The 25,587-nt window shown below is 38.3% G+C and overlaps 3 protein-coding genes across 4 annotated transcripts in view; 2 read left to right on the top strand and 1 right to left on the bottom strand.

Moving 5' to 3' along the window:
- Positions 1 to 18,237, top strand: part of TTBK2 (tau tubulin kinase 2) — a 59,244-nt gene extending 41,007 nt beyond the window's left edge. For both annotated transcript variants that reach the window (XM_015630257.2, XM_015630256.2), the window contains 2 exons: positions 9,737 to 11,001; positions 11,996 to 18,237. In XM_015630257.2, coding sequence (XP_015485743.1) covers positions 9,737 to 11,001; positions 11,996 to 12,464 — 1,734 coding nt within the window. In that variant the 3' untranslated portion in view covers positions 12,465 to 18,237. The remainder of the gene's footprint in view (positions 1 to 9,736; positions 11,002 to 11,995) is intronic.
- A 3,991-nt stretch (positions 18,238 to 22,228) lies between these two features.
- On the bottom strand, positions 22,229 to 24,971 carry LOC107205637. The gene is made up of 2 exons (XM_015630259.3): positions 24,466 to 24,971; positions 22,229 to 23,725 (listed from the first exon to the last, which is right to left on the bottom strand). The coding sequence occupies exons 1-2, from the start codon at positions 24,917 to 24,919 to the stop codon at positions 23,070 to 23,072; spliced, it is 1,110 nt and encodes a 369-aa protein (XP_015485745.1). The 5' UTR covers positions 24,920 to 24,971; the 3' UTR covers positions 22,229 to 23,069.
- Positions 24,972 to 25,240: 269 nt separating this feature from the next.
- Positions 25,241 to 25,587, top strand: part of CDAN1 (codanin 1) — a 31,526-nt gene continuing 31,179 nt past the window's right edge. Inside the window, exon 1 of the mRNA XM_033515348.1 lies at positions 25,241 to 25,366. Coding sequence (XP_033371239.1) covers positions 25,271 to 25,366 — 96 coding nt within the window. The 5' untranslated portion in view covers positions 25,241 to 25,270. The remainder of the gene's footprint in view (positions 25,367 to 25,587) is intronic.

Genomic DNA, 25,587 nt, shown 5'->3' with positions numbered 1-25,587 from the left:
TGACTGCATTGTAGCAGTCATCTGCAAAGTTTAACATTTTCAGTCACTCTGTGCAGTCTAGTAGCAGGCAGATGCTAATCATACTGCTATACACAGCATCTAAAAAATGTTTTGAAGGATCAAGCTGGGGAGTAAGAATGGATCTTTTCCAGGAATAGAGTTGGGAATGCTCTGTGAGGAAGATACTTTGTCCCACTTAGAAGAGAGGAGTATTTAAAGAGTTGTTTATTCAGGTTAAGATCTGGAGCACAGAGCATCTCTGGATGTTCTGGAAAACAGATTCACTTCCTCAGAGATTTTCGCTTGAAAAGAGATGGGGTTATGAAATATAGATTTTTATTTATTTTTTCTTTATTTAAAACTAAGGATAATGGGTTTCTATAATCACAGTACCAGCTGAATTTCAAATTGGGAGCACATATTGAAATTTGGACTATCCTAAACTATTTTAATGTGACCAAAAGGGATCATCAAATTCAATAGAAATAGATAGTTTTTATTATTAGCAAATAATTAATTTTCCCCTGCCTACAGTATATAAAATAAAGATGGCAATTGATAGGGGTCACAGGTAATGAAAAATGTCAGTAGAGAAATGGGGCTTTTTATAGTTTTGTATTTCCAGTTTCATTTCAATATGGAAGATGAAGGCTTGCAATCATAATTGAAGTAATTTTTGTATTAGTCACAAAAATGTTGAGATTTGCTAAGTAGCAGGAGTTTGCATTGTTGGGTAAAGCAGTATGATATAGCATTAATGCATAAGACTAACATATCATCATCATTTTACCATTAATATTTCATTTGGATCATATTTTGTGTTGCCTTTGATTGCCAGTGTATTTTTCAGTATAGTTCTATATTACAGATGGTGTGAAGAATGAACAGGTGTGTTGATATTAAAAGTAATCCATCAACCTTAGTTACTTCCAAAATTCCATGGGATCATTGATGTGTGCTAACAAGTCAAACCCCTGACTGTTTTTCAGCTGAATATAAAACAATCTATATTTCTGTGCTTGATGTATAGAAAGAAACAGTAACATTCTTCATGATGGCTGATGTATTGACTAGGACAGAGGACCTAAGAGAAATTGAGTCATTATGAGTTAAGCTTCAGGACTTTTTGGCATTGGTTTGTACCTAGGATGCAAAATTATGTTTTTGTTTTTGTTTTTTTTTGGTCTGTAGCTATGATTTAAGTTTTTCAATCAGAATCTATTGCAGGTGTAATTAGCAGACTTAGTGAAATGTGCACAATGCTCAGAAAAAGCAAGTTAGCAAGTTGGCACAGAGGGTCTTCTCTGGCTTCCTTAGTACCCAAAAAATAAATACACCTGCAATATTAATAATGACTGCAAAGTGATATACTCTGTCATGTGAAGAAGACCTGGCATTGTGCCAGGTGGTGCTGCTTGGTGGAGTAAGCATTAAGCCTCTTCTTTCCTCTTACCTGGTAAGTGCTTGACTCTGCATTGCTTTTTGAGCTATGATTTGAAAGTCCTAAATGTGTTACCAATTTCAAGTTTGTCATTTCCTATGGAAAAAACAAGAACATAATTGTTTAGTTCATTCCTACAATGAAAGCCTCATGTACTTCATGGCTCAACTGAAAAATTCAAAAACTTTTGCAAGTCCTTCTTTTTTGACACATTTTAAATACTTAAAAGAATTTTAATGTCATTTATGTTAGTCTGTATAAATATTTGGTACCGAATATATTCTCACATCTTTCCTGTGTCTGCAATTTGGTTCAGCATTCATAACTAATGAATTGCAGAGGTCAGGGATCTGTACTGTTGAATTTAGTTTCATGTATTAAAAAATAAGAAATGATACATTTGTTTCTGAAATCAAGCAAAGTGACTTTCTTTACAGATTTTTGATGAATGAGGGTTCAGGAACTCTAACCTATCTTCCTGTACTTTGGTATCAGATAGAGGAGGTCATAAAAATCTCTGTTCTCTGCTCACTAGTGCAGAGAGGCTATATTTGTTCAATAGAGGACTCCTGTCTTGCCATACATAAATAATGGAAGAGAATTGGAGTGTTTTGCTTCAGCTCTCCTTAGTTATTCAACTCACAGCATAAAGAAAAGAGTGTGGTAGCATTACAGCTCATAAAAAACCAGATGAATTCGTTGTACTTGGGTATGAAGAGTGTATCTGGAGTGCTATTAGTATCCTTCTCACCTAGAGCATGGTCAAATTGTACAGCAAATCCTCTTGAAACCTAACCTTTTTCTTTCTTTCTGTGAATTTTTCAACCAGGTGAGTTGTCTGCTCATTTAGAGAGCTGCATCGGGTGTTGTGTGAGGTTAAAGGTAAAGGTGATGTGAGTGCAGCTGCTACTGGCCAGCTCTGTGTGTGAAGATACTGCTTAAGTAGCTGTAGTGCTAAATGTGTAGCTGTGTCTTAAGAAACAATCAGAATCAGTGACCTCAGATTTTTATCTCTGGTTTCTCAGCTTGAATTTTGCAATAAGATAGTGAACACCTCTTCTAGCCACTGCAGCAATATAGAATATTTCTAAACTGGCTGCTCTACAATATGATACAGCCCTTAACAAAGGTGGACTCCAGTTTTGTCTGTCATTCAGGTGTATTTTCTTTCTTCAGTGTGCTTAATTACATATGTAAGGGAGGCTAATTTAAATTTAATTATTTTATGGTTATGCATTTTGCTAGGGAAGGATAATTTGTGTTTCTCAGGTTAAGCAATTAGAATTAGTTGGCACTTATACAAATATTTTATCTTTATAATAAATAAAGAGAATTTATAATAATAAATATAGACAATTTATAATAAATTTCTCAAATTTCTACCTTATTGGAAAATTTGAAAAATATTTTGTAATTATATACTTATATAATTAGTTAAAAAATGCTCTAAAATCTTCCCACACAAGAATCTATGGAGATGCAAGCCATCACTTTCATATTTGCATGTGAGATGAGAAATAATATACTGATCTGAGATGAAAAATTTACCTTAATTTTAAGCTTCTCACTGGAATTCAGGGACCTATGGAAGAATAAGGTAAGACTTCTTGACATGTTCAAGGGTTATTTAGAGAAAGAATGCATATCCCTTATAATTTATTTTTTTTTTTACTTTAGGCATTTCAAGTTTGTGGGCCAGGAGTGCACATAATTGTTGTAAATTTTGCTTTTCTTAATTAACTAATTCTAGCAGGTTTCACTATTCTGCAATTGCAAGAGAATGAAATTTACATTGGTTTTCACATTTAATAATCCCTTTTGAAACCACAAATAAACAAACAAAACCCCAAAGTGTTCTTTTCAAATTTGTCAGTCGTGTTAACTTGGCATGTATGGTAGGATTACTATAAAACTCAGCTAGTTAACACTCTGGTTTATTTAAAATGTCATGAAGGGATACATTTGTCCAGAAATCCTCTTCTGGTCTTCATTTTCAAGGCATGGCAAGTTATCAAATAGATGTGTTCTTGAAAGAAATGGGGGAAAAGGTTTTCTCTGTTCAGTGAGTCTGTATTTTTGCTGCTGCCGTGGTTAAAGCCATAGTTTGTAGAAAAAAGGTTCTAATTTCAGATTTTACAGAATTTGTATGCCTCTTGTTACCTATCCTGATGGAAACTATGTTGAGTCAGCATGAGGTTTAAGTTAGGTTCTTTCCTGTTTTAATCAAGGCAGAAATTCAAGGAGTTAGTCCAGTTTGTAGCTTCTAGAACTGTTTCATACACAGTAGATTTGATTTTATTAAGTAGGAAAAATGTACAGATGTTTTACCATCTCATTCATGAAAGGGTAATTAATAGTTGTTAATTTATCTATAATTTTTAGCTTGGCTTACATTCTTTTAAGCAACTAGATTTTATATTGATAATGAAGTTTCTAGAAGAATGCTATTCTATGCACTATTTTTCTGATGCAGACAAGTGAAAATTTTTATTTGTTACTTTTATCCAAGTGTCAAAGGAAATATCTGATACATAGAAACCTAAATGCTGCCTTTTTGGGGCAGTGTTTTGTCTGAAGGAAATTCTTCAGGCATACTTTTTTCACATCTGCTTTTGGTGTAAAGAAGAATTAAGTAGTACAGCATGTTAAATTCTTCCAATGGGAACTTTCCAAGTTGTAAATTAAGTGATTAAGAGTTGAGGACAAGCAGTCAGCATGAATGACTTAATTTTTTCCAAATAGTGTGTTGCTGTAGGGAACATTTCCATTTCTAGTGATAGAACCATTCTTGGCCATTCTGCTTCTGCAGGTTTCTCTACTAGATGCAACAGAAAAGTCATGAAGGTCTGGACAATGAATTTGACTTGGTAATAGCATCCACATACATTGAGTCAAAAAACCCCAAATATATAAAAAGTTATAATTGTTTTAAATGTTTGTGTTTTCTGGCATCAGCAGTGCTTTTAAGATTCCCAAAATTGGAAATCACAGATCTCAGCTATTCTTGTCTGTCCTTGAAGTTTTAGTTTTTCTTTTATAAATTATTCTTTTAAAATGCCAATCCTACACAAAACATGTGTGATTTATTACATTTTTCTAACATCATAATTTCATTAGCATAAAATAAGTGAAGATGTTTCAGGAAAGCTAAGTGGTCTGTGGGATTTCCCATGGCGAGTTTATTAACTCTGGGGTCAATAATTGTTTCCATGACAACACTTCATGCTATAATCATCTTGAAATAAATAGATAGTTAAAGTTCAGGACATAATGACTAATGATTCTTTCTCATGTAATGAAGTTTTAATTAATCTAATTAATATTGTGCCGGTAAATAAGTGTACATACTGTCTATAGTATCATCCACAAGATAATTTTTAATTTAGACGTCTTTATTTCTTAAAATATTTTTCTTCTATTATTAAATTCACATATGATTCTAGTGCAAGTGTAATTACAGAGAAAAAAACTTCACACCTCTGAATGTGCATTAAGGCAAATTAATGTTCTTTTTTGTTTGAAATGAACCATTTATGTGGAACTCAAGAAAAATACTACAATACTGACCATATTAATAGCAGTATCACAGAAGTACTGTGTGTTATGAAGTAATAGTCTGTAAGTGCCTCTGCTTTCCATTTTAGCAGTAAATTTCAGGAGTGTTCTTCAACTGGTTTATACTGCTTATTATATAGAAGTAGTTTCAAATTGAATGAGTACTTGTTTTAGTCATGTTACCAAACTAATTAGCCACTTATTAACAGTCACAGTCATTCTCTAAAAGCAATTAAAGATACTATTTTCAGAGCAATCAATATTTGTCCTATTGGTTATTTGAGGATACAGTTTTTATATTAGAACAACAACAAAATCTTATTTTATCTGGTAAGTGGTGTAGGAATAACTGAAAATGGAAGATGTTGAAAGAATTCAGAAGTCAGTCCATGGCTAATAAGCCTTACAGAAAGACTGTACATGCAGATCTCAATGTTCTTTATCCTCAAAAGCTACCTATCACATTAGAAAATTTGGAAACAGAGTTGTACATTTATAGCTCTGCATCTTATTCCAACCTCTTCCCATTTCTCACAACATCCATGTAAATCAATGCCAAAATTAATATAGAAGAAATAACATATCTGAAAAGCTGTGGAGAGCAACATGTGCCTCTTTTCAGATATAAAAAATCTTCATATGTTACTTCTGTTTAGTCTAGGATTAGGGACTGCCACATGTGAGCTTTTACCAAAAAAATAGAGTGTCCTGGGGACCAGCAGTTCCTACAAATGCCTGCAGCGCTTGCTGTACTATATATATGGGGCTGTTGAAAGGGATTCAGTAACAAAATTTACAATAATCTCTAGTCTGATGTTCCATAACACTGAATTACAGCCATGTACTTCTCCTGTTTATGTCCATATTAGTCTATTTGTAGAAGCAGCCAATACACTTTAGTAAATGTGTAATTAATTGTCTTTAACTTCCCTGCTGTAAACTTAATCTGGGGATGGAATGTAAGGGTTACAATAGGATTACACTCTAGAAAGTCAGTAGGAGTGATAGGAATGGAGTATTTTGCGAAGTAGGTGTATTTTGAGCAGGAAGCTGTGAGCTGTCTCCCAAGATGTAAAGCACAGCAGTGGTTTACTCGTGTGAGAATGGCACTCAGTTAATTACAGGACGCTGCACCTATATACCCTTGGCACTTCCATGCAATCTGCAGTTCAAATTTCTTTGCAGAGGCATAATGTTGTGCAAGGAAATAGAAGTTAAGGGATGTAAGTAAACAAAACTCATGACGAGGAAGCTGATGAACTGGAAAGATTTAGGGAGATTTTTTGGTCTTGTCAAAGTTGCAGACTCGTGCTAACATTGGTTGTATTCCTGCTGGCTACCATGGGTGAAAAAGAAGCAGGGAAAAGAGAAAGGATACATGGAGTTTATTCTCCTGGATACAAAGAAATGCTTCGAGGTTTACTAAGTAGGAAAGATGTTCTAAAGAGTAAACTGATTAGGTGAAGTATCTTCAGAATGTCCAGTAATATAATGATGGCATATTAATATGAGAAATTACAAATAATGAAAGGATTATCAGGAAACAAATCTGTACACCATTTTTCTAAGAGGCCTGAAGTCCTGACAGCACTTGACATGCAGAAGTATCAGACATCATGAGTGGAAGGAAGAAGCTATTGCTGATATTGTACAATAATCCATATTCACACCTTTATGTCTTTCAGACTTAGCAACTTTGCAGACCTAAAGTCAGTATTTCATTCCTCTACAATTAGCTGTATATGTATATATACATATAGCTGGATATATATATATATATATATATATATATATATATATATGCATGTATGTATATATACACCTGTATATGTACACAGAGGCATTCATGCAAGCATATCACTATTGCAGCCTGACAAAGGTTTAAAAGGAGGAAAGTTTACCAGATGTCATAAAGGATGTCTGAGACATCCTTTTGTTGTTGTTTTGCTCTTTTTCCTTCTTGACATTCCACTAACTGTCACACAGAATTTCTTGAAGAAATTATCTTTCAGGATAATTTCTCATCTTAGTTCAAGTGTGAATTTGAGAAAACAGAAAGGAATTTGGAAATTATTTAGGAAAGGCCAAAAGATTCAAGACTATGTGGTTAATTTAATTCAAATACTTGAAGTGAAAGGAGAGTCTCAAACTCATTGTTCCCTATATTTTCTTAGACATTTTTAGTGATGTGTTATATCATATAACACCTGTTGAAGTATGGGAATTGCAATAAACAGTGTTATAAACTAGATATCATAGTGAACCGAAAGGTAGGATTTTAAGTTGTATTCCCCATATTTTACTTCTTAGATGAATTGTAATCTTTGTTCCTCAGGTTTAGTGTTTTCGATAACTGACATGATTAAACATAAAAGTTTGCATAGGATAAGAGTGTATATAGTAGCACAAGAAATAAAAATATGAGGATCATTTATGGTTACCCATAAAATAATAAAATGGCAAGCTCAGCAAGGATATAATCCAGTTCTTGTTCTTTGAGAAGACTAGTAAGAGATGTATTGACTATGTGAGAAATCAACCATTTGTTTGTTAGTGAATACAAATCCAGAAAGTGATATAAGTGTTCAAAAAGCCATTTCTGAAACTATGAATTGCTCAGTAGTACTGGGTCTTTATTGATACTTAGTCCAATATCCTTTTCTTTTTTCCATTTGTTCAGTGGGTTTTTTTTTTCGCAAATAGCTCCTGCCTGTTTGATTATAGGTGGTTCAACAAGCCTAATCTCCTCTTTCTCAAATGTAAGGGTTAAATCAAGATGTGCCTGAAAGTCTAGAAAATTCTCTCTCCAGATGTGGCAAAGGATATAAAGGCTGTTGAAAAATGTAAATTAACTTCATATCAGACCTGCTTACTTCTAGCAAAGAATTAACATGTGAGAGAAGTATCCCAAGGAAAAGAGAGTTTTCATGTCAACAAATTTGAGCAAAGGAGGATTTAAATGCAGTTGCAGTTCTTCTGGAAATGTATCAAATAAATATCCTCCTGAAAGCAAATCCCTAAGGTTGTCTCACCTCTGTAAGTTGTGGGCTTACCAGGATCATGCTATTCTAAGGGAAGTCATCCTTCAGCTATGTGGAAGACAACTCTGGTGTTTTAATCCTGAGTTATTTGAATTGGCAAATAGACTAGCTTATTAAGTGAAAAGTTTGGAAAAGGAAAAATTTTACATGTCCTTACTTTTGAGATGCATCTGCAGCCCTAGAGAACAAGGTATTGAAACAAGCTAAAGACAGAGCTCAGTGGACAGCAAATGCCCAAGTGATCTCTCCAAAATTTGAACCTGCTCTTCCAAGCACTGCATTAAATTTTCCTGAACCCGCTTTTACCCAGCTTGTAGATGAGAATTTGTAAATGAGCTGATGATTTTTATCTGACAGGCCAAAATAAGTTCCTTTGTCATATGAAAGCAAGTCGTTCAGTTAAGGTTACCTGGAGATGTATTGTCTTAGGGCAAGTTCCTACATATGTATGAAAACCTATGGAACAGCTGCCCTGTTTCATAAACCCTTTTTCTTATTTTTTTCCCTCCAGTTTGATCCATTTTCCTTTCTGTGCAGAGTTCTTGCTAAACTGTTTTTAACACTTGAGATTTAGGTACTAAATTATCTAATCATGGAAAGGTGCTTTTTAAAAAAAAAATCCATTTCCTAGATCTAGCTAGTTCTAGAATCTATCAGTTCTAGCTGAACTGATGTTCTTGGATTCTCTCAAAAGAAGTCTTTTAAACTAAGAAACACTTCACTGTCTCAAGAGAGAAATAGTGTTTCTTTAAGATGAAAGAATCCAGACTGAGAGTAAGAGGAGACAAGGAGGACTGTTTTGCCAAAACTGAGTAACTTCAGAAGTTTGCTCAATGTACCATTTTAATTCAGCAAACATGGAGCACTGTATTGGCCCAAACTTAAAAACAAATTATAAAGAAGACAAAAGATAGACTCTTGCTGCCAGTCTCTCTGTTTTTTTGGTTGTTTTTTCTTTTTTTTTCCCTTTTCTGTTTTCTTCGGTTTTTATTGCCTGTAGTACCAATGTACTAGCTCTTGCACAAGCCCAGTAAGCTCAGCACCATATACAATTTCTGTAACAAAATCTGTAAGTAAATTCTGTATTGTAACATAGCATAATCCTAGCAACACTTCACTAGTTGTGTCTTCTAGCAGTTGTGCATCGAGAAAGTGTTTTTAACCAAACTCGGACTCCAGTTTCCACTTCCTGTTGAGTCCAGATTGTGTCAGATTCATACACCAACTTACTCCATCCAGATTCTGAATCTAAACATCAATGTGTTTTTTGTCTTCTGTATTTGTCTAAAAATATTGCTGTGTACTTGTTAAGGATTTTACATTTATATGCAAATGTAAATCAAAGAATAATCAAACGAAGGTAAATAAAAATAAATAAATAATAGCAAATAAAGTAAACAAAAATCTGCCCGTTTGGTTGGATCTCATTTCCAGGGGGTTTATTTACTATCAGCAACATATTTTACTGACATTATGCTTGTTTTTATATGTTACATATTTCTGTTTTAGGTTGATAGACTATTTTTTTTCCTAATTATCTACATGACATTATGAAGTTAGGTATTATTTGAAAATTGTGATTCATAGGAATCATTATATAATGTATCTTGAAGACGTGGAACCAAAGCTGCTATTTAAAGTATGTTACTTTTAGAACATTCCCTAATTTCTTACCTTTTTTTTAAATTTTCCAATACAGATAACAATACCCAGACCTTCAGTGGCATCCACACAATCTGCTTCAGAGAGCTTTCACTATGGCCATCAGCTAGAGAGAAGAGAGCAGGATGGTCAGTCTGTGGAACACACTGTGGAACTTTCCTCTCCAAAGGAAGGTTTGCCAGGTTTGGTTGGGACAGAGGATGCACTTCCAGCTAGTGCCAGCAGACCAGATTTGATGCTTAATATTAACCAAGACGTGCTTGGCAGGGAAGGACTTGTCAAAGAATCTGTTGATGTCCTGGACTGTGACCAGAAGGATCTATCTGAACACAATGGGATACAGGAAGAGAAAGAACTTGGAAAGATTCCTGCGGAGGAGGCTGAGGAAGAAGGCCTCCCAGTGGTTTCTGAGGATGCCGTTGAAATGCTAAGCAAAGAACAAAATTCTTTGCCAGGAAACTCAAAATCTGCAGAGGAGGAACCTCTAACAAGTACTGAGGCAGCTCAAGAATCAAAGTCAAGGCCTGTCTGTTTGGTGCCAAATCAAGATGAGGTTCTGAAGTCAATAGCACCGAAAACATCAGAATTGTCTCCCTCAAGACTTAATAATGCACATGTCAATAGACAGGCAAGCAAAATAGCAACTGTTCAGGAAAATGGTTTTCATTCTGATAAGGAAGAAGTCCATAGCCAAGACTTGAAATGCCACCAAGTGGCCCTTACTACTTTTTTGCAGCAGGAGAATAAAAAAGAGAAAAATGCCCCCAGAAATGGAGAGTTATTCCACTGCATTTCAGAAAATGAGAATTCTTATCGATCTAAGAAGGACTCGGTTAAAACTTCTTTTGTATTCAGGCAGAGTCGAATCCCAGTTTTAGCACAAGAGATAGACTCAATGTCAGATTCCTCTTCTGTTTCTGCAAAGGAAAAGCTTCTTCTTAAAAAGGCCCATCAGACAGACTTGGTCAAATTACTTATGGAAAAGAGACAGCTCAAATCTTTCCTTGGTGACCTCTCAAGTGCCTCTGATAAGTCACTGGAGGAAAAAACGGCTGCTGCTCCAGTACCGTTTTCTGAGGATGATGTCTTAGCTTCATTTTCTAGATTGACACTGGACTCTCATTTCAGTAAGCAGAATGAAGATAGCTCTTTGTCTCCAAGCAGCCCTCAGTCCAGAAAAAGCAAGATTCCAAGGCCGGTGTCTTGGGCAACCACTGATCAAGTCACCAGTTCAAGTTCAGCTCAGTTCTTTCCTCGGCCACCACCAGGAAAACCGCCTACTAGACCTGGGGTTGAAGCTAGGTAATGCAGAGAAAATAGAAATAGATTTTCAGATTGGAAATGGATTAGACTGCAGTTACTGTGCAGGATGTAACCCTGTAGAAGTTCCATCCTTTAACTAATTTTTTAAAACATGCTGAGCTTCAATTCTCTGAGAAACCTTACATTGTTGGAGAATGATTGAGGAGAAGCTGTTACACAAGAAAGAGCCTGGTTCACTGTTAAAACTAATACATCAATAGATGTGTATTCAATATTTTGAAACCTGACAATCTGTAATTAAATCTTTACACATTTTTTTAAAGTGAGGTCACTTTTCCAGACCTGCTGGTTATTTGCAAACCCATTGAAATTTTTAGGAGCTGTTATATTCAGCCCCCTTGAAAATTTTCCTGTTCTTAATGTAGACATTGTAAATATTTGAAAATTCCAGTCATCAGCGTTGAGTCAATTAGCTATGCTCAGATCATGTCTAAGTAAAGCATCTAACTAAAGGAGGGCAGAGTGAATTTTAGAAGACCACCTCTTTGCCCCATCTATATGCAGACAACCACAACCTAGTTTCATCAGTGTCTACATTCCAAAGATAAGGATGATTTTGATACAGTCGTGCAAAATCCTTTGAAGGAAGTTGCAGTGGGACTTGTCATCCCTTAAAATTGTATGGGAGTGTACTGGTGGTGCACAGGATGTATCCCTCTGAAGCAATGGCAATAAGCACTGCTCTTCAGTGCACTTCTTCCAATACCACCAGGAAATTTCAGTTATCCTATAAATACTGAGGCTGTTTATGTGGGTGAGTTTATGTAAATATAAATACTGTGTTGAGCTGAACAACACAGAAGCCAAAACCTAGATCCAAACATTTCTACCTAATGGAAAAATAGAGCTCCAGATATCTGTTCAGCAATGCAAGCTCCTCTTTAGTTTCTAGTGAAACAGTTTTTATTTGAATTTTAGTGAATAGGTGGAAATAGGTGGAAATAGAAATAATATTTCTTCATTTCTTCTTAAGGTTGCGCAGATACAGAGTCCTAGGCAGTAGCAGCTCGGACTCAGATCTTATCTCTCGTCTGGCTCAAATCCTACAGAATGGATCTCAAAGACCAAGGAGTTCTACCCAGTGTAAGAGTCCGGGATCTCCACATAGTCCAAAAACACCACCCAAGAGCCCCGTCATCCCCCGCCGCAGTCCCAGTGCCTCCCCTAGGAGCTCTTCTTTACCCCGTACTGCCAGTTCTTCTCCATCCCGGGCTGGGAGATCCCATCATGATCAGAGGAGTTCATCCCCACATTTTGGGAGGAGTAAATCACCTCCTAGCCATTCAGGCTCCTCATCTTCTAGGAGGTCCTGCCAACAAGAGCACTGCTGCAACAAAACAAGCAAGAATGGTCTGAAAGGATCTGGCAGTTCTTTCCACCATTCCCCAAACACTAAGACTTCCACAGGAAAGAGCAAATCAACTACTAAGCTTAGCAGATAGGAATTGGGCCTTGACAGGTATAAAGTCTCCTCCTAAATTTGATGCATGTTGTGTCTGTGTACTGTGTATTTAAAAAAATAATCAAAAAAGTATATTAAAAAAAGGTGTTGAATCTGCACATTTTAAAGAAAGTAGCCATTGTAAACTATTCATGAGAAAGCATTCTGTGTAAATAAGTGGCCAGGCTTTGCCTTAGAGCAGGCAGCAAGCAGATCCAAAAGATGGGAAGTAGAGACCAGGATAAAAATGACTGGGTAGTCAAAGAGGTGCAATGTATTTAGAGTGAGAAAGTATCTTGAAGGTGAGTGTTTTAAAATGGTATTAATCTTGATGTGTTTAGTTTCCCTAGTTAGAAGATTTGGCCTAATTATTTAAGGCCCTGCATACTCAAGGAGTATGTAAGAAACAGTTATTCCCAAAATGACGTCACCACTTGGGAGATAAGTGCTGCTCAAGCATTTGTTTGCAGTTTTAAAAAAGCACACAGTTTAGAAGATGATATTTCTACCTTATAAATTTCTTTGATTTTGAGCTGCACTCACCTCTGAGTCACTGAGTGCTCATTTTGTCCTCTATCATGGCACAGATTTTTTACCTAAGTATCATATACCTTACCCCTTCTTGATACTGATGAAATTAAAGAAATGAACAATTGACAAGATGTTTTTGTACCAAAACTATTTAGAAATTTGTTTAGCAGTAATTAGGATCCAAGAAGCTGATTTTCAGTTCTATATCATACAGTGTATTGGGAGTCATAGCGGGGTTCTTCAAACCACATTTGGTAGGATTAGGAAAAGCATTCCTTCCTAGGAAATGAGAGAAAGGAGTAGATGTATGCACTTCACTGGATGTTGCAGATTTACAGTAAAATGCAGTGTAAGTTAGAAAATAAGAACCTTTCTTTACCCCCTTAATTCAACTGAAAAAGAACCTTTGTTGTTGCTGACTTTTGTTTTTCCATTAGTTATGGATCACTTGAACCCCAGATCTTACAATGCAGAGATGATTACCAATCAAGATTTGGTTTCTTGGTCATTTGTTTTCTAAAATCATGAAAGATGAAACAGAGATGAGGAGATTGTCTACTTTGTGAGCTTTATAGGTTAAGGGTGATGGAAATATGCTTAAAACCCTTACAAAATCTAGGTAAGAATACTAATCATGAAAGCAAAATATATGGAAAGAAATCTGAAATATTTTTTATATTGGATTCTTGTCATTCTGTTTCCTAAATGCGTTTTTGATAGCCAAGCTTTGTTGACTCTCAGTAAAGTCCATGTGTTTAATTCCTCCAACTTTGTTAGGTAGTTATTTAGTAACATCTTGTGCTCTGCAGGAACTCTGTAGGGAATGAAAGTTGTGGCACCTTTTGCTATATTCAGAAAAGTGTAGTGGGTCAGAACAGGGACACACAAGAACACAAGGCCGGGAAAGATGCAGCCAGTTCTCCTCCCTAATGATTCCTGTTGTGGGGACTCTGGATGCGTAGGACACTTGTCAGTTACTGATCTGCTTGCTGTAGTCATATGCCTCTCCAGCCAGCATCTGTGCTTTTTTATTTAACCTCTGCCAAATGAATACCTTTGGATTAAAAAGGGAATATTTTGTCTCTGAGCTAACACATTCTAATGCTGCATTAAAGCTGCCCTAGAGCTGCACTGAATTTCACTTGCTTTGTCAGACTATGTTGATTTTTTTCTTTTCTTACTATGACTATGTATATTGTTTCCCATATGTAATGTAGCACAGTGTGGAACCTTAATTTCATTCAGGTTTCAAGCACTACAGATGAATGCAATAGGTAGGGTATACCTGCTTTTTCTGAAGAAACTGTACCATTGGAAAGTCCTATTCCTTTGTATTATATTGTATAATAGGTGCTATACCAATAATTGCATGTCCTCATGGTAAATTATATAATATAAATATTTATATATACATATATGTATATGCTTATATAAACTCATTCTTTCTCATTTTTCATTTGTAATTTATGGACTACAAATAATATAGTTCCCATTCTGTTAGTTCCCATATACTTACCTCTTCTATTCGCCCCTGCACCCCTGGCAAAAAAAATCTGGAATGCACAAATTCTAATAGCCTTTATACCTTGGTACAAAATTGAAGGACTGCTGATTTCTCAACCAGCCAATGTTTTGTCTTGCAGCTTGTTTGTTTTTTTTTAATTTCTAATTTCATGTGTACATTTGCATATGGAACAAGAACAAAGACTCAAAAGGTATTTTTATTTTTTACTACAAATAGGTTTTACTCATTTTTATTTCATAATGTGAGTTCTTAATTGTGAATACTTGTCATATAAGAACAGTGACAGTCTATGAATACCTAATGGATGAATGTGACAACAACAAATTCCATCTTTTCCTTCCTGTTTTCTACATGTTTCTGTATGGTATACCATAAAAAAGAATTTGGTTACATTGTGATGTTTTTGTCCTGGGCACTTGCTGGAATTATTTGTTAAGGTGGTGTGGCAGCCTATGATTATTTTTCCTTATTTCTGGAAAGCATTTATTATCATCATGTAAGTTTATTCCTACATTACATTGTCAGTTTTCATAAGTACTAACTTTATGCATCCTTGCCTGAAAATGCTGAAGTTGAGGTGTTTAAATTTTCTCTCTAGTGTAACAGAATCCAGAAATGGTAACTGCTTTACAGGTGAGAGAGCATATAACACCTATTTTATGTTGTCTTCAAAGTACAGGCTTGTCCATTGTTAGACATTACTATGTAAAATAAACCAATGCTGTAGAAATTCACTTGTACTTGAACTACTTGCCAATGTAAAAATAGTAACCTATGCCAAAAAGAAAAAGAGAAATCAATTGTGATTGATGACACAGGCTTCTTTTGGTGATGAAAAAGTTAAAAGGACTGTATACTCCCAGTTGTTTTTTTGCTGTAGATGCAAAAGAATCTAAGGAGAAAATCATGAAGATGTGAATGGAAGAGCAATTGTGAGTAACTTAGCTTGAAGTACCTGCTCTTCTTAAGTTTTTTGTTGCTTGATACCCTCCTCCCAAAAGTTTACAGAATTGCTTACTATAGTCTAACATAGCAACCAGTTAATGTTATTAAGTAATGGTCAGCTGATCAACTCATACATAAATATTAGCTTAATATTTCTAGAGGGCCTATATAATCATTAAGGACGTTGTAAGCTTCAGTATTTGAATGTGGAACTGGCTCTGCAGAAAACCACCAATGTACATGTGTGTGGCCCTTGTGCAGAGTGTGTAAATGGTTTATGGCAGGTTATCTGCAACACATTTTCAGGGACGGGGAAGATTTTTTCTCCATTGTACAAAATGGCTACAGTTACTCTGCATAGCACACAGCAGCTTATATAGGAATATTAGCTGGGAAATAATAAAATTCAAGGAGCTGTTGCTTTGTCTTCTTCAAGCCTCCATTTCTTTGGAGAGCAGTGCAATGGAGCCATGACATGTAGCAGGTGCAGATGCTGCACACTCATTTCCTCTTTATGGTGTATTCTGTGTTGTGGCCAGCACTTTGGAGCATTTTTTAGAGAAACTGAGGCATGAAGCCTTTAAACTAAAATAGAACTTGAAATCACCAAACATTTCACACAGACTTTTGTGCTACAATATTGCATGGTAAAATCAATCTAAGTTTCAATCTCAAAAATCAATATTAATTAACCTCTTTATTAATTACAAATGCCATTTACTATTTAGGTAAAACCCTGCTAGAGTAATAGAAAGTGTGATACAGTAGAGCAATGCTGGCAACTTGTATGATGCTAAGTACCTATCTACTCTTGAGCAGGATTGATAAGTGTAGAGAATTTCACTGCTCAAAGGCAGGAGCAAGATGAGATCGTAACTGCTCGTTATACATAATTATACAGGAGGCAAACCCCTGCAGAGTGACACAAGGCATTCATTACAGCCACCAGCCACACCCTGTCTTGGGAAATCTGGGCATATTCTTACCTTGAAGTCTGCATGTTTGAGATCAAGCTTTTTTGCATACCTCACTAAACAGTCTTGATGTATAAGAGAGGATTTGGTCCTATATATTTAAAAATAGCTTGAAATATTTTTCATCTGAAAAAGACTTGCTGGAGCTCTACCATCTACGATTTGTAGTATTATGGTATTAAGTATTGCTGGCAAGACACACAATTTTGATTTTATATATATATATAAATACACATTTGTACATAAGTGTATCTACATATACACTTATATAGATACTGTATATTATATAGAAATATATATATACATACATATATATGTGTGTATATACATATAGATAGGAAGAGTCTCAGCTATTCCATCCTGTTCACTGGAATTCATTTGCCAGAGTGAGCCAAGACCTGTTTTGCTTTTACTCTGGTCTGCTTTTCATCTACTGCAATGTCCCTATGCCCTAATTCTGATTCTGTGTCTTTTTCATATTACAAGGCCTGATCCTATAGTCCTACTTGGGCAAAACTCCTGTAAGTCCTTATTGCAGTAGCATTTATGCAATGGTTGACTGTAATGCTTCTAAATATTTTTTTTCTTTTTCTCTTTGATGAGAATGTAGATAAAGCCAGATTTACAGTACTGTCTATTTCCTGTAAACAGAATTTTTCCGTAATGAATTGAACATTTTTATGGAACACTAAGACACTTAAATTCTGGTAAGAAGAATGTGATTATTCCAATTTCTTAAAAGGGCCTAATGGAAAACAAATTATATGTGCCTCCAATTTTTATATATATCTTAAATGAGAGAGTAGTCTTCTGAAAAGGAATAGGAAAATAAAAGAGAGCTCAGAGTTAAAGTCTTTCTCATTATAAGGCCTGTAATATGTGGATTTTTTTAAGCAGGACTGATGTTGTGAGGTGACAAGAGCCATGTCTGTCTTGTCATTTTAGTGAGTCAGGGTCCGCTTAGGTAAACACCAAGATTCCTGTGATGCATTCTCTGTATGCTTTCCCACTTTTGGGAATGGTCAGAGAACTGTTGGCTGGATAAAGGCCTTGATGTTTATCCATGATTCCTCTCTTCAACTGGTAAAAGCTTTGGGTATTGGATGGTGAGCATGGCAGTGCTAGGTTAGCAGTTGAACTTGGATCTTGGGGGTGTTTTCCAACCTTGATGATTCTATGATTCCTCTTTCTGAAATTTATAGAAAAGGACATAATATTTTTATTCAACTCCTAATCAAGTAGGCAGTGAACTGATGGGGTTTCTTTGCTGTTTCGCTTTTGGCTTGAATGTCTTTGGTTGTAATTAGTACAATTTTTGGTTACCAGGAATGCTGGTAAAAGGGAGTGAGGTTCAATGTTTTGACTACATGCAATACACTGGTGTAGGTCATGCATTTCTTAGCTAATCAAATCGCATAAACATGCACCTCACATAAGAATACCTCACCTGTCTGCTTGAAGCCAGTCTTCCTTTTCCCTACACATAATATTTGTGAAAGAGAAATTACATAAAGTCAGCCTGGATTATATAATAATTGTCAGGAATTATCTTAAGATATTGTCAAATGCCAAAAAGTTTTTATCGCTTGTTTTCCTGTGGTTTAAATAATCAGGCTTTTAAATATGTGTCTTTCAAGAGTGTTTTTTTGTTTGGTTGGGTTTTCTAAGGAAAAATGTACAGGAGTCCATTGTTTCAAAGACTGATGCATTAACTTTGCAATGACACTTGCTATACAGGTTTGCAAAGGTAGGCTGATTTTACTCTCCATTGATGATAATACATTCTTTCTCAAGCTTTGGCCAAGAGTATAATGTGGTTTCTTTCAAAACAACACCACAAGTGGGCTAATCATGTAAGGTCCTGATCATCCACACGTGTCTGTAGGAATTCAGCTGGAATAAATTTGATGTTTGTTTTGAGATCACTTGACCTTTGACCTTTTATGTAAAGGGCCTATGGTAACAGCAGAACAGCTTGCTCCAAGAGATGCAGTGTAATTAGTTTGGTCTGCCTGGCTTCAGATCCTTTTAAAACCATTATCTGCTGCATGGCAGGCACGGTTGTACAGGTTGGACACAAAGTGGAGTAGGATTTTTGGATTTTTTTGGCAATTTCACATCTGTTTTCTCTGACTGGAGATCTGGATTTGTTGCCAAGCAGCATTCTCTGCATCCTCTTTACTTTCATTGCATAGAAAGCAAGATTGGAAATTCTTCCCAGACTTTTAACTTTCTTTCTCTAGAGTCAGCCCAGACTCAAGTTGAGTGCTTGTGCTAAGAGATGCCAGTTTTCAAATGCGTTCCTATGAATATCCAAACTAGTAAACTAAGGAAATCACCAGCAATGCCTTCAGACTAGTACTGACTTTTTGAAGTGGCCAATCAATGGCTGCTAATCTAAAATCTCTGGGAAATACCACAAAGAATGAAATTGTGAATTAATTAAAAATACATTGCTGTCACCCCATAAGAAATCTAGTACTCAATAGTAAAGCTGCAGCATGATTAAATTAAGTGGAAAGTAGTTCCAAGATTGTTTTTTACCATTGAGGAAGACAAATGTTGAGTCCTTCAAATTCTCTTGCTCAGTAATTGCAGTTCTCTTCCCCTCCTTGGAAATCTTCTAAGCCATTCTTTTCATTTAAGTTTGCTCAGGCACTCAAGAGCATAAAGAGTTAATGCCCTTGTAATGGTCATTTGTACATAAAGTTGTAATTATTTATTTTCTCATTTGTACCATATCAAGGCTTTGTACAATGTTTAAGTTTTGTTTTCAAATTATTTTGTATTTTATTTTTATAAACTGGTTCTAAATAAAATATTCATTCAGCATGCAAAACTTCAATTCTTGATTGTGTTTGAATAATGACTCATTAACTTATAAAGCTTTGGCTGACATGTTTTTCAGTGTTCTTTACTATTGTAACCCTGTAATTTCAATGGATAAAGTGCTTTGGCATTGATTATTTTTTTTCTCTGTTTCAAGAAAGTAAAAAGCAAGCATGTGTTGGGTACTACTGCAACATGGATCACATGTTCATATTGCAAATTGAAATGATTGAGTCAATGGAAGTTAAACTGATTTAGTAGGTTCATGTGTTGTATATTAATAACAGAAAAATCCAAATGGGTCCCCTCAGAAACCTTTCAATTTGTTCTTACCCCTTCTGTCTCTATTCATCTAAACAATAAATGATTGGCACAGCAGATCAGGTCAATTTAAGTAACAGTATGGTGGTCCTGAAAAGCCAGCTGCTGACAGCATTTTTCCCTTCAAATTTGTAGTTTTTTATTTAATCAGAGGTCACTATTATAATTGACCTCTTTTGGGGATAATCGGCTGTCTGGATGTACTCACTGAGCTTTTACAGTGTCTTGAGGAGACTTGTCTCCCTCTGTGCAATAAACTTAAGCAGCAAATAGCAGAGAAATGAATGAATGCAAGTTGTTACTGAATCTGAGTGCTATGGGGAAAATGCAGTGTGAGGATACAATGTTAGTGTTGCTCTAGTTTCTTCCAAGACCCTTTTATTTCTCTTTCTAGTAACACTAAGCATAAGTAGAGTGTAAAAATCATCACAATTTATATTTGTGGTTTGTGTGCCTGAATGTCTTAGTCCTATGCTACCAGAAAACAGTCTGCACTTTGCACAGCGGGACAAGTTTTTTAGAGAAGTCCAGAAGATTCCAGAAAATTCCCTGGATTTCTTTTTCAGTATTACCTCTGTTATGCCATCCATTCAGGCAAATTTAAAGCCAGCTCTGCCTCTGTTCAAATCATTGGCAGTATTTTCAGTAAGCTTTATGACCAGGTCATTAGTTCTTGCCATTAATACAAATAGCCTAGACAGCTTCACAGGAGAGGAAACAAATTGGGAATTCATTTACTCAGTAACAGTCCAAGAAAATTATGTTTCACTGTCTCTTAAGAGCTGCCAGAAACTTAATGGCATGGCTTCTGGATGGAGCATGTGATTTCAGTGCTCCTAATACAACCATCATTTGATGATAGAAAGGGTGTGTAAAGAAATATAAACCAACTGTATTAATTGGAAGATGAAAATAACAATTTTGCCCACTCTGTAGTAATGAGAGGTAGCTCAGTTTCCTTCTTTGTTTAAAATATGTAAATCTAGAATGTATCAGAAGTGGAAGAGTGATTTTGATCTGGCTCCACTATTTTAGTGGTACAGTATTTTAGTGGTACAACTGAAACACAGAGGAAGAAACAAGATCAGAACAAACATGCTGAGATCTGATGTTGAGGTCTGGTTCTTGTCTGACCACCACAGTGTCTTTTAGCATTGCCTGGCTTGTTTTCATTCATACACGAGATCAAATCTGCCCATTCTGCTCACAGGATCCTGCTGCACTTCTCTACTCACACAGTAGTTGCCTCTCACGTAAATCAGTATTGAAACATGAGAAAGCAGACACAAGTCAACTCTCCCAAGAAATGCTGTAGTACGTGAAATTCAAGAATTAACAGTTGCAAAAAAGAATTGAAACATCAAAAGAAAGACAGGTAAGAACTTCCAGCTGCAATCTGAACAAGCTCATACTGCTGCCCAGAAGGACCAGGTAGATTGTATTTGCTATTCTACCTAGAATGTCATGGTAGCATGAATTAGCTTCTTTGTCCTTGAAAACAAAATACAGAAAACCGTGCAAGAGTCCATCTGTGCTGATGGGAGAGAAATAATGCTTCCAACAGGTTAATTTGGAAAGCTTTTAACAACATAGACACAAAATTCTAATTTAGAAGGATCAATTATTCGCCATTCTTAAATTCAGCAATTTCTTAATACCTATCACCCGTACCATCTTTTTTTAAGGTAAACTTGGAAAAGAGAACTTTCTCTTCTTCAAGGCATTAATACCAATTAACATTGTGCTGTACATGCATACATTTCATTTTTGTGAGATATTTGCGTATTTTACTCCATCTGTGATACTGATGGGAAACACTTACTAACAACTGATTACCCCGTATTCACATTTCAGTAGGCAGCAGTTTTTGAAGTGCAGGTGAGTTAATTTAGTACATCAAAATGGTGTAAGGGCAGAAATTAAGTACGTTTTCATACAGTGGTGTTCAGTCAAAGCTGATTGCAGAAGTGGCATACCTTATGCTATGACATATTCTTAGGCCTCTAGGAGAGGAATTAAATTGTGATTCTCTATGATAATTGTGTTTTCTATGTTCCTGCAGAAGGATTTGCTAAAATCCTGCAGAATTCTTCATCCTGAAGAAGAATTTGCTTTTGCAAATTGACTGTAACACTAGAAGCAGCTAGTCATTGCTATAGGCAATCTGTTATCTGTAGAACTTTTTAAAATGTTGCTGATAAATGCTTAAGAAGAGAACCTGTATGATTTTTCAAGTCATTGGACAAAATTTCAGGGGGGAATGTTTTTGTTTACCCTCTGGTACAGACACCAGATATAAGAACATTGCACTCTGCTACCTCTGAATTGTGCGAAGTAGAGTGGCTCTAATGTATAAGCCTGAAACACAAAATAGTGCCAGTGACAGTAGTTTTCCTTATCTAAATGCAAAATGGCGTTTCTTTTTGGCATGAAGATAAAATGATTTTTGCTTGTTTCAGAGTTGACACCAGGTTACATTTTGCTCATCTTTCTTCTTCCTTGGTTATAGTTACAAGGAAGGAAATGATAATGAAATCTTCCTAACCTGTGCAGGAGCATTTGTCTGGAATGAAGTGAGCCCTGGCCTCCTGTAATTCAACAGCAAATCTAACTTCCATATCATGTAAAACAATACAAAGCTTTTTGTTCTCTGTATTTATAATACTGTGGTACTGATTCCATAAGACTTACAAAATGAGATGAAGATACAGCCTATATATAACCTATATGTCAGAAACGGGCATCACTCATCCATTCCTCATTCTTCTGTATTTCTCTGCTTTAACCATGTGACAAAAAAAGACCCTGCCAGCGCAGTAAACACAATGTCTCTGAAGAGAAGGTGCATTTGACAAGCCAGGAATAAACAACAGCCACGTTGAACAATGAATTCTGAGGATACTCATGAATGCCTCAGAATGCCTCAGTCCTAGACCATTCCTAGAATAAGCAATTATCTCCAACTCCTCCTGTGATGCCTTGAACAGCTCAGACTTAAAAAAATTAAACAACCAAGCAAACATTATAACTATTAGAAAAGGGAAGTACTGAAAAAAAACCCAGCTATTTCTGAGGTTTGTTTAATCCAAGAACCAAGTAACTTGTGTAAAATAACTCCTGATGGTAGGAGCCATAATGTAGTGGTGGTAGTAACCATAATGTTACTTTTTTACCTCACTCTCATGCCTTTTATTTTTCACAAGGTGACATTAAATAAGGGATGATACAGACAAAAATCTTGGTCAAAATAAATGTTTGGATTTTTAAGAGAGTAAGAGGATAAAGAAAAGACATTTATTAGCCAACTGCAACAGAGTTAACTGGATACTGGTAATTAGTGTTTAATGCCACCTATAGCAGAATGTTTCCCACTGGGAAAAACATGGGAGGCAAGTCCACTTCGCTCCTTTCAAAGTCACAGGCCGGAGCAGAACATACATCAGCACCCAACAATACAATCTTCTTATGTATACTCAAGTTTTCACACATCTGCAAAGCAGAAGTAGTAGCAGCCATTTGGATGTTCTTTCTTAATGGTTCTCAGGGGGGGCCTAGGAAACTCAGAAGGACCTGGTTCTTGTGACATGGAGCTGGAGCTGCAGCTGCTGCTTCTGCTGCTGCTTCCAGCCACCTGTGCTCTAGCTCTGTCCTTAGCAGGGGAGAGCTGGGGGGATCCTGGGCTCAGGTACCCAGCTGTGGTCTGAGTAGATGCAGTAGCATGTGTGGTTGGGCCAGTGTTGTTTTTCACATAGACGTTCTTGATAGCAACAAGTGTATGTGCCATGATGCTGATGCTGTTACTCAGATCTTGCATGCCTTGCTGCAGCAGCTGAAGATTGTGGTTGACACTGTCAAAGCCAGACTGGATCACCTGTATTTGGGTCTGCTGAATCTGCAGTAGGTCCTCTTCAGTCATTTCATTTTGGTCTGCCTGGGACCTGCCTTTTGTTTTGGCTTTTACTTTCCCAGAGGAACCACCACTTGATGTCCCCAGAAAAGGCAGTTCTTGACTAGGTGGAACCGCTACCATGTCCTCAGAGCTTTCTTCTGGCTCTACCACCTTCACTACTATTTCTTCTTTGAGGTTCATCTGCTCAAGACTGGATTGATGAGATGGGCCAGGACTGCCATTAAACCCTAGAAGGGGGGTGGGGGGAAGAAAAGCAAAGCAAAGCACATGAGAAACTTCATAACCTCAGTGGTGATATATTTTCTCATCCACTAAGCACTAACGTTAGTCCTTGAAACAAGACTTTTAAACTCATTCTATGTTATCTTTGATGGTTTTAGGATACAAATTACATCAATAGGTGGCATTCACCAGCTGACCATGTATCTATCTGCATACTACAGCTCCCTTACCACCACAGAAGCCAAACTTTAGGAACCCAGAGACAAAGTTCACTGCAAGCTCGTTTCATGCTCTATCGTGCACGCAGTAAAACAGTAAGAGCATTGCTGAAACATTGTGATTGCAAGAATCCCTTGGTATTCCAGCACGCTAGGACATTATCTCCAGCACGTACAAAGTTATTGTGCTCGCAGCACTTTGTACTGGCTGGACCTGCGTGCTGCCATGGCTTTTTACATTTGCAAGAATAATTACTGCAACAGTGAAGATCGGTGGCCAGGTCTAACGCCTCGTGGAAGGGCAGCATCTGCTACAAGACGTGGTTTTTACTCTTGGGTGCTGCTCTCAGGCACTTTTATGACCTAGAGCACGAAGCCTCACAGTTCTGTGTGCGTCCATATACGTTTGCCTTTCCAAAGCTCCGAACCAGAGCCTTCCTGCGGGGCCGGTCCCCGCGGCCCCGGCGCGCACGCAGCGCCGCTCCCCCGCAGACCGGGGCTGCCGCGGGGGTCGCTCCCGCACTCACCCATGTCCCCCACGACGGCGCCGGGCAGCTCCAGCGTGTCGATGCCGCCCACGATGGGCACGGCCTCGGCGGGCAGCAGGGAGCCGTAGGCGCGGCGCTGGCGGCGGGCGGGCGGCGCGGCGGAGGGCGGCAGCTCCTCGGGGGCCAGGAGGAGGCCGAGGGCGGGGGACGCGGGCGGCCCGCAGCCCTGCGAGAGGCGGCACAGCTTGCTGCGGTCGCGGCGCTTCAGGTCCCGCCAGCGCTTCTTCAGGTCCTCCACGTCGCGGGGGCAGGCGGCAACGGGGTTCACCTTGTGCCGGATCAGTTCCCACACCTTCCGCTTCTGGCCCGCGGAGGCGCGGCCGGGTCCCGCCGCGAACAGCAGCTGCTCGTGCTTCAGCACCTGCTCGATCAGCACCTCCGTCTCCGCCTCGTTGAAATTCGCCTTGCGCCTTTTCGGCGAGTCCTCGGCCATCCTCCGCCGCGGGTGTCGGCGGGAGGGCGGGCGGGAGGAGAGCCGCGGGATGGGGGGGCGGGGGTGGGGACGCCGCTGCCCTTCCCTGCACCCCGGTTCGCGGGTGCCGCCGCCGCTAGGCCGGGCCCCGAGCCCTGCTGGGGAAGGAAATACCGCGCATGAGAGGAAAAGACGCGCACGGACCGGCGCAGGCGCCCCGTGCCCCGCGTGTTGACATGGGGAGGGGGCGCGGCCCCCGCCCGCCTCCCCGGCGGGAATCCCCGCTCGGCGCCGCCCCCGCGGGAAGGGGGGACACGCCGGGCCCGCCCCCGGCGCGGGTTGTGCGCGTGCTCGGCGGGAGCGGGGCCGGGAATGGCGGCGGTTTTGGAGCTGCTGCTGCAGGAGGAGGTGCCGGTCAGCGCCGTGGTGCGGTGGCTCCGGCACGGCCCCGGCCACCGCCCGGCTGAGGTAACGCGCGCGAGGTCGTCTGCCAGCAGCGCCCTGGCTCCGGCGGCGCCGGGCCCGCAGCCACTCCCCCAGCGCCCTCCGCTGCCGCGGGCCGGGGCCGTGAGGGAAAGTTTGTCCGCCCCGCGCTGCTGCGAGGAGCGCAGCCCGCGTGGGTCAGCCCGGGACCCCGTCAGGTGCCGCTCCGCAGCTGGGGCCGAGCTGCCATCGAGCAGCCGGCGGCA

The sequence above is a fragment of the Parus major genome, chromosome 5 (genome assembly GCF_001522545.3).
Source record: "Parus major isolate Abel chromosome 5, Parus_major1.1, whole genome shotgun sequence".
In the NCBI taxonomy this organism is placed as follows: Eukaryota; Metazoa; Chordata; class Aves; order Passeriformes; family Paridae; genus Parus; species Parus major.
The sequence above is the reverse complement of the archived record's forward strand: the minus strand, read 5'-3'. Positions and strand labels throughout refer to the sequence as shown.

Coding starts and splice junctions, on each gene's coding strand:
- LOC107205637 (XM_015630259.3), bottom strand. CDS start 24,919: ATGGCCGAGGACTCGCCGAAAAGGCGCAAGGCGAATTTCAACGAGGCG. Junction 23,726..24,465: donor CGCCGTCGTGGGGGACATGG/GTGAGTGCGGGA, acceptor CCCCCCTTCTAG/GGTTTAATGGCAGTCCTGGC.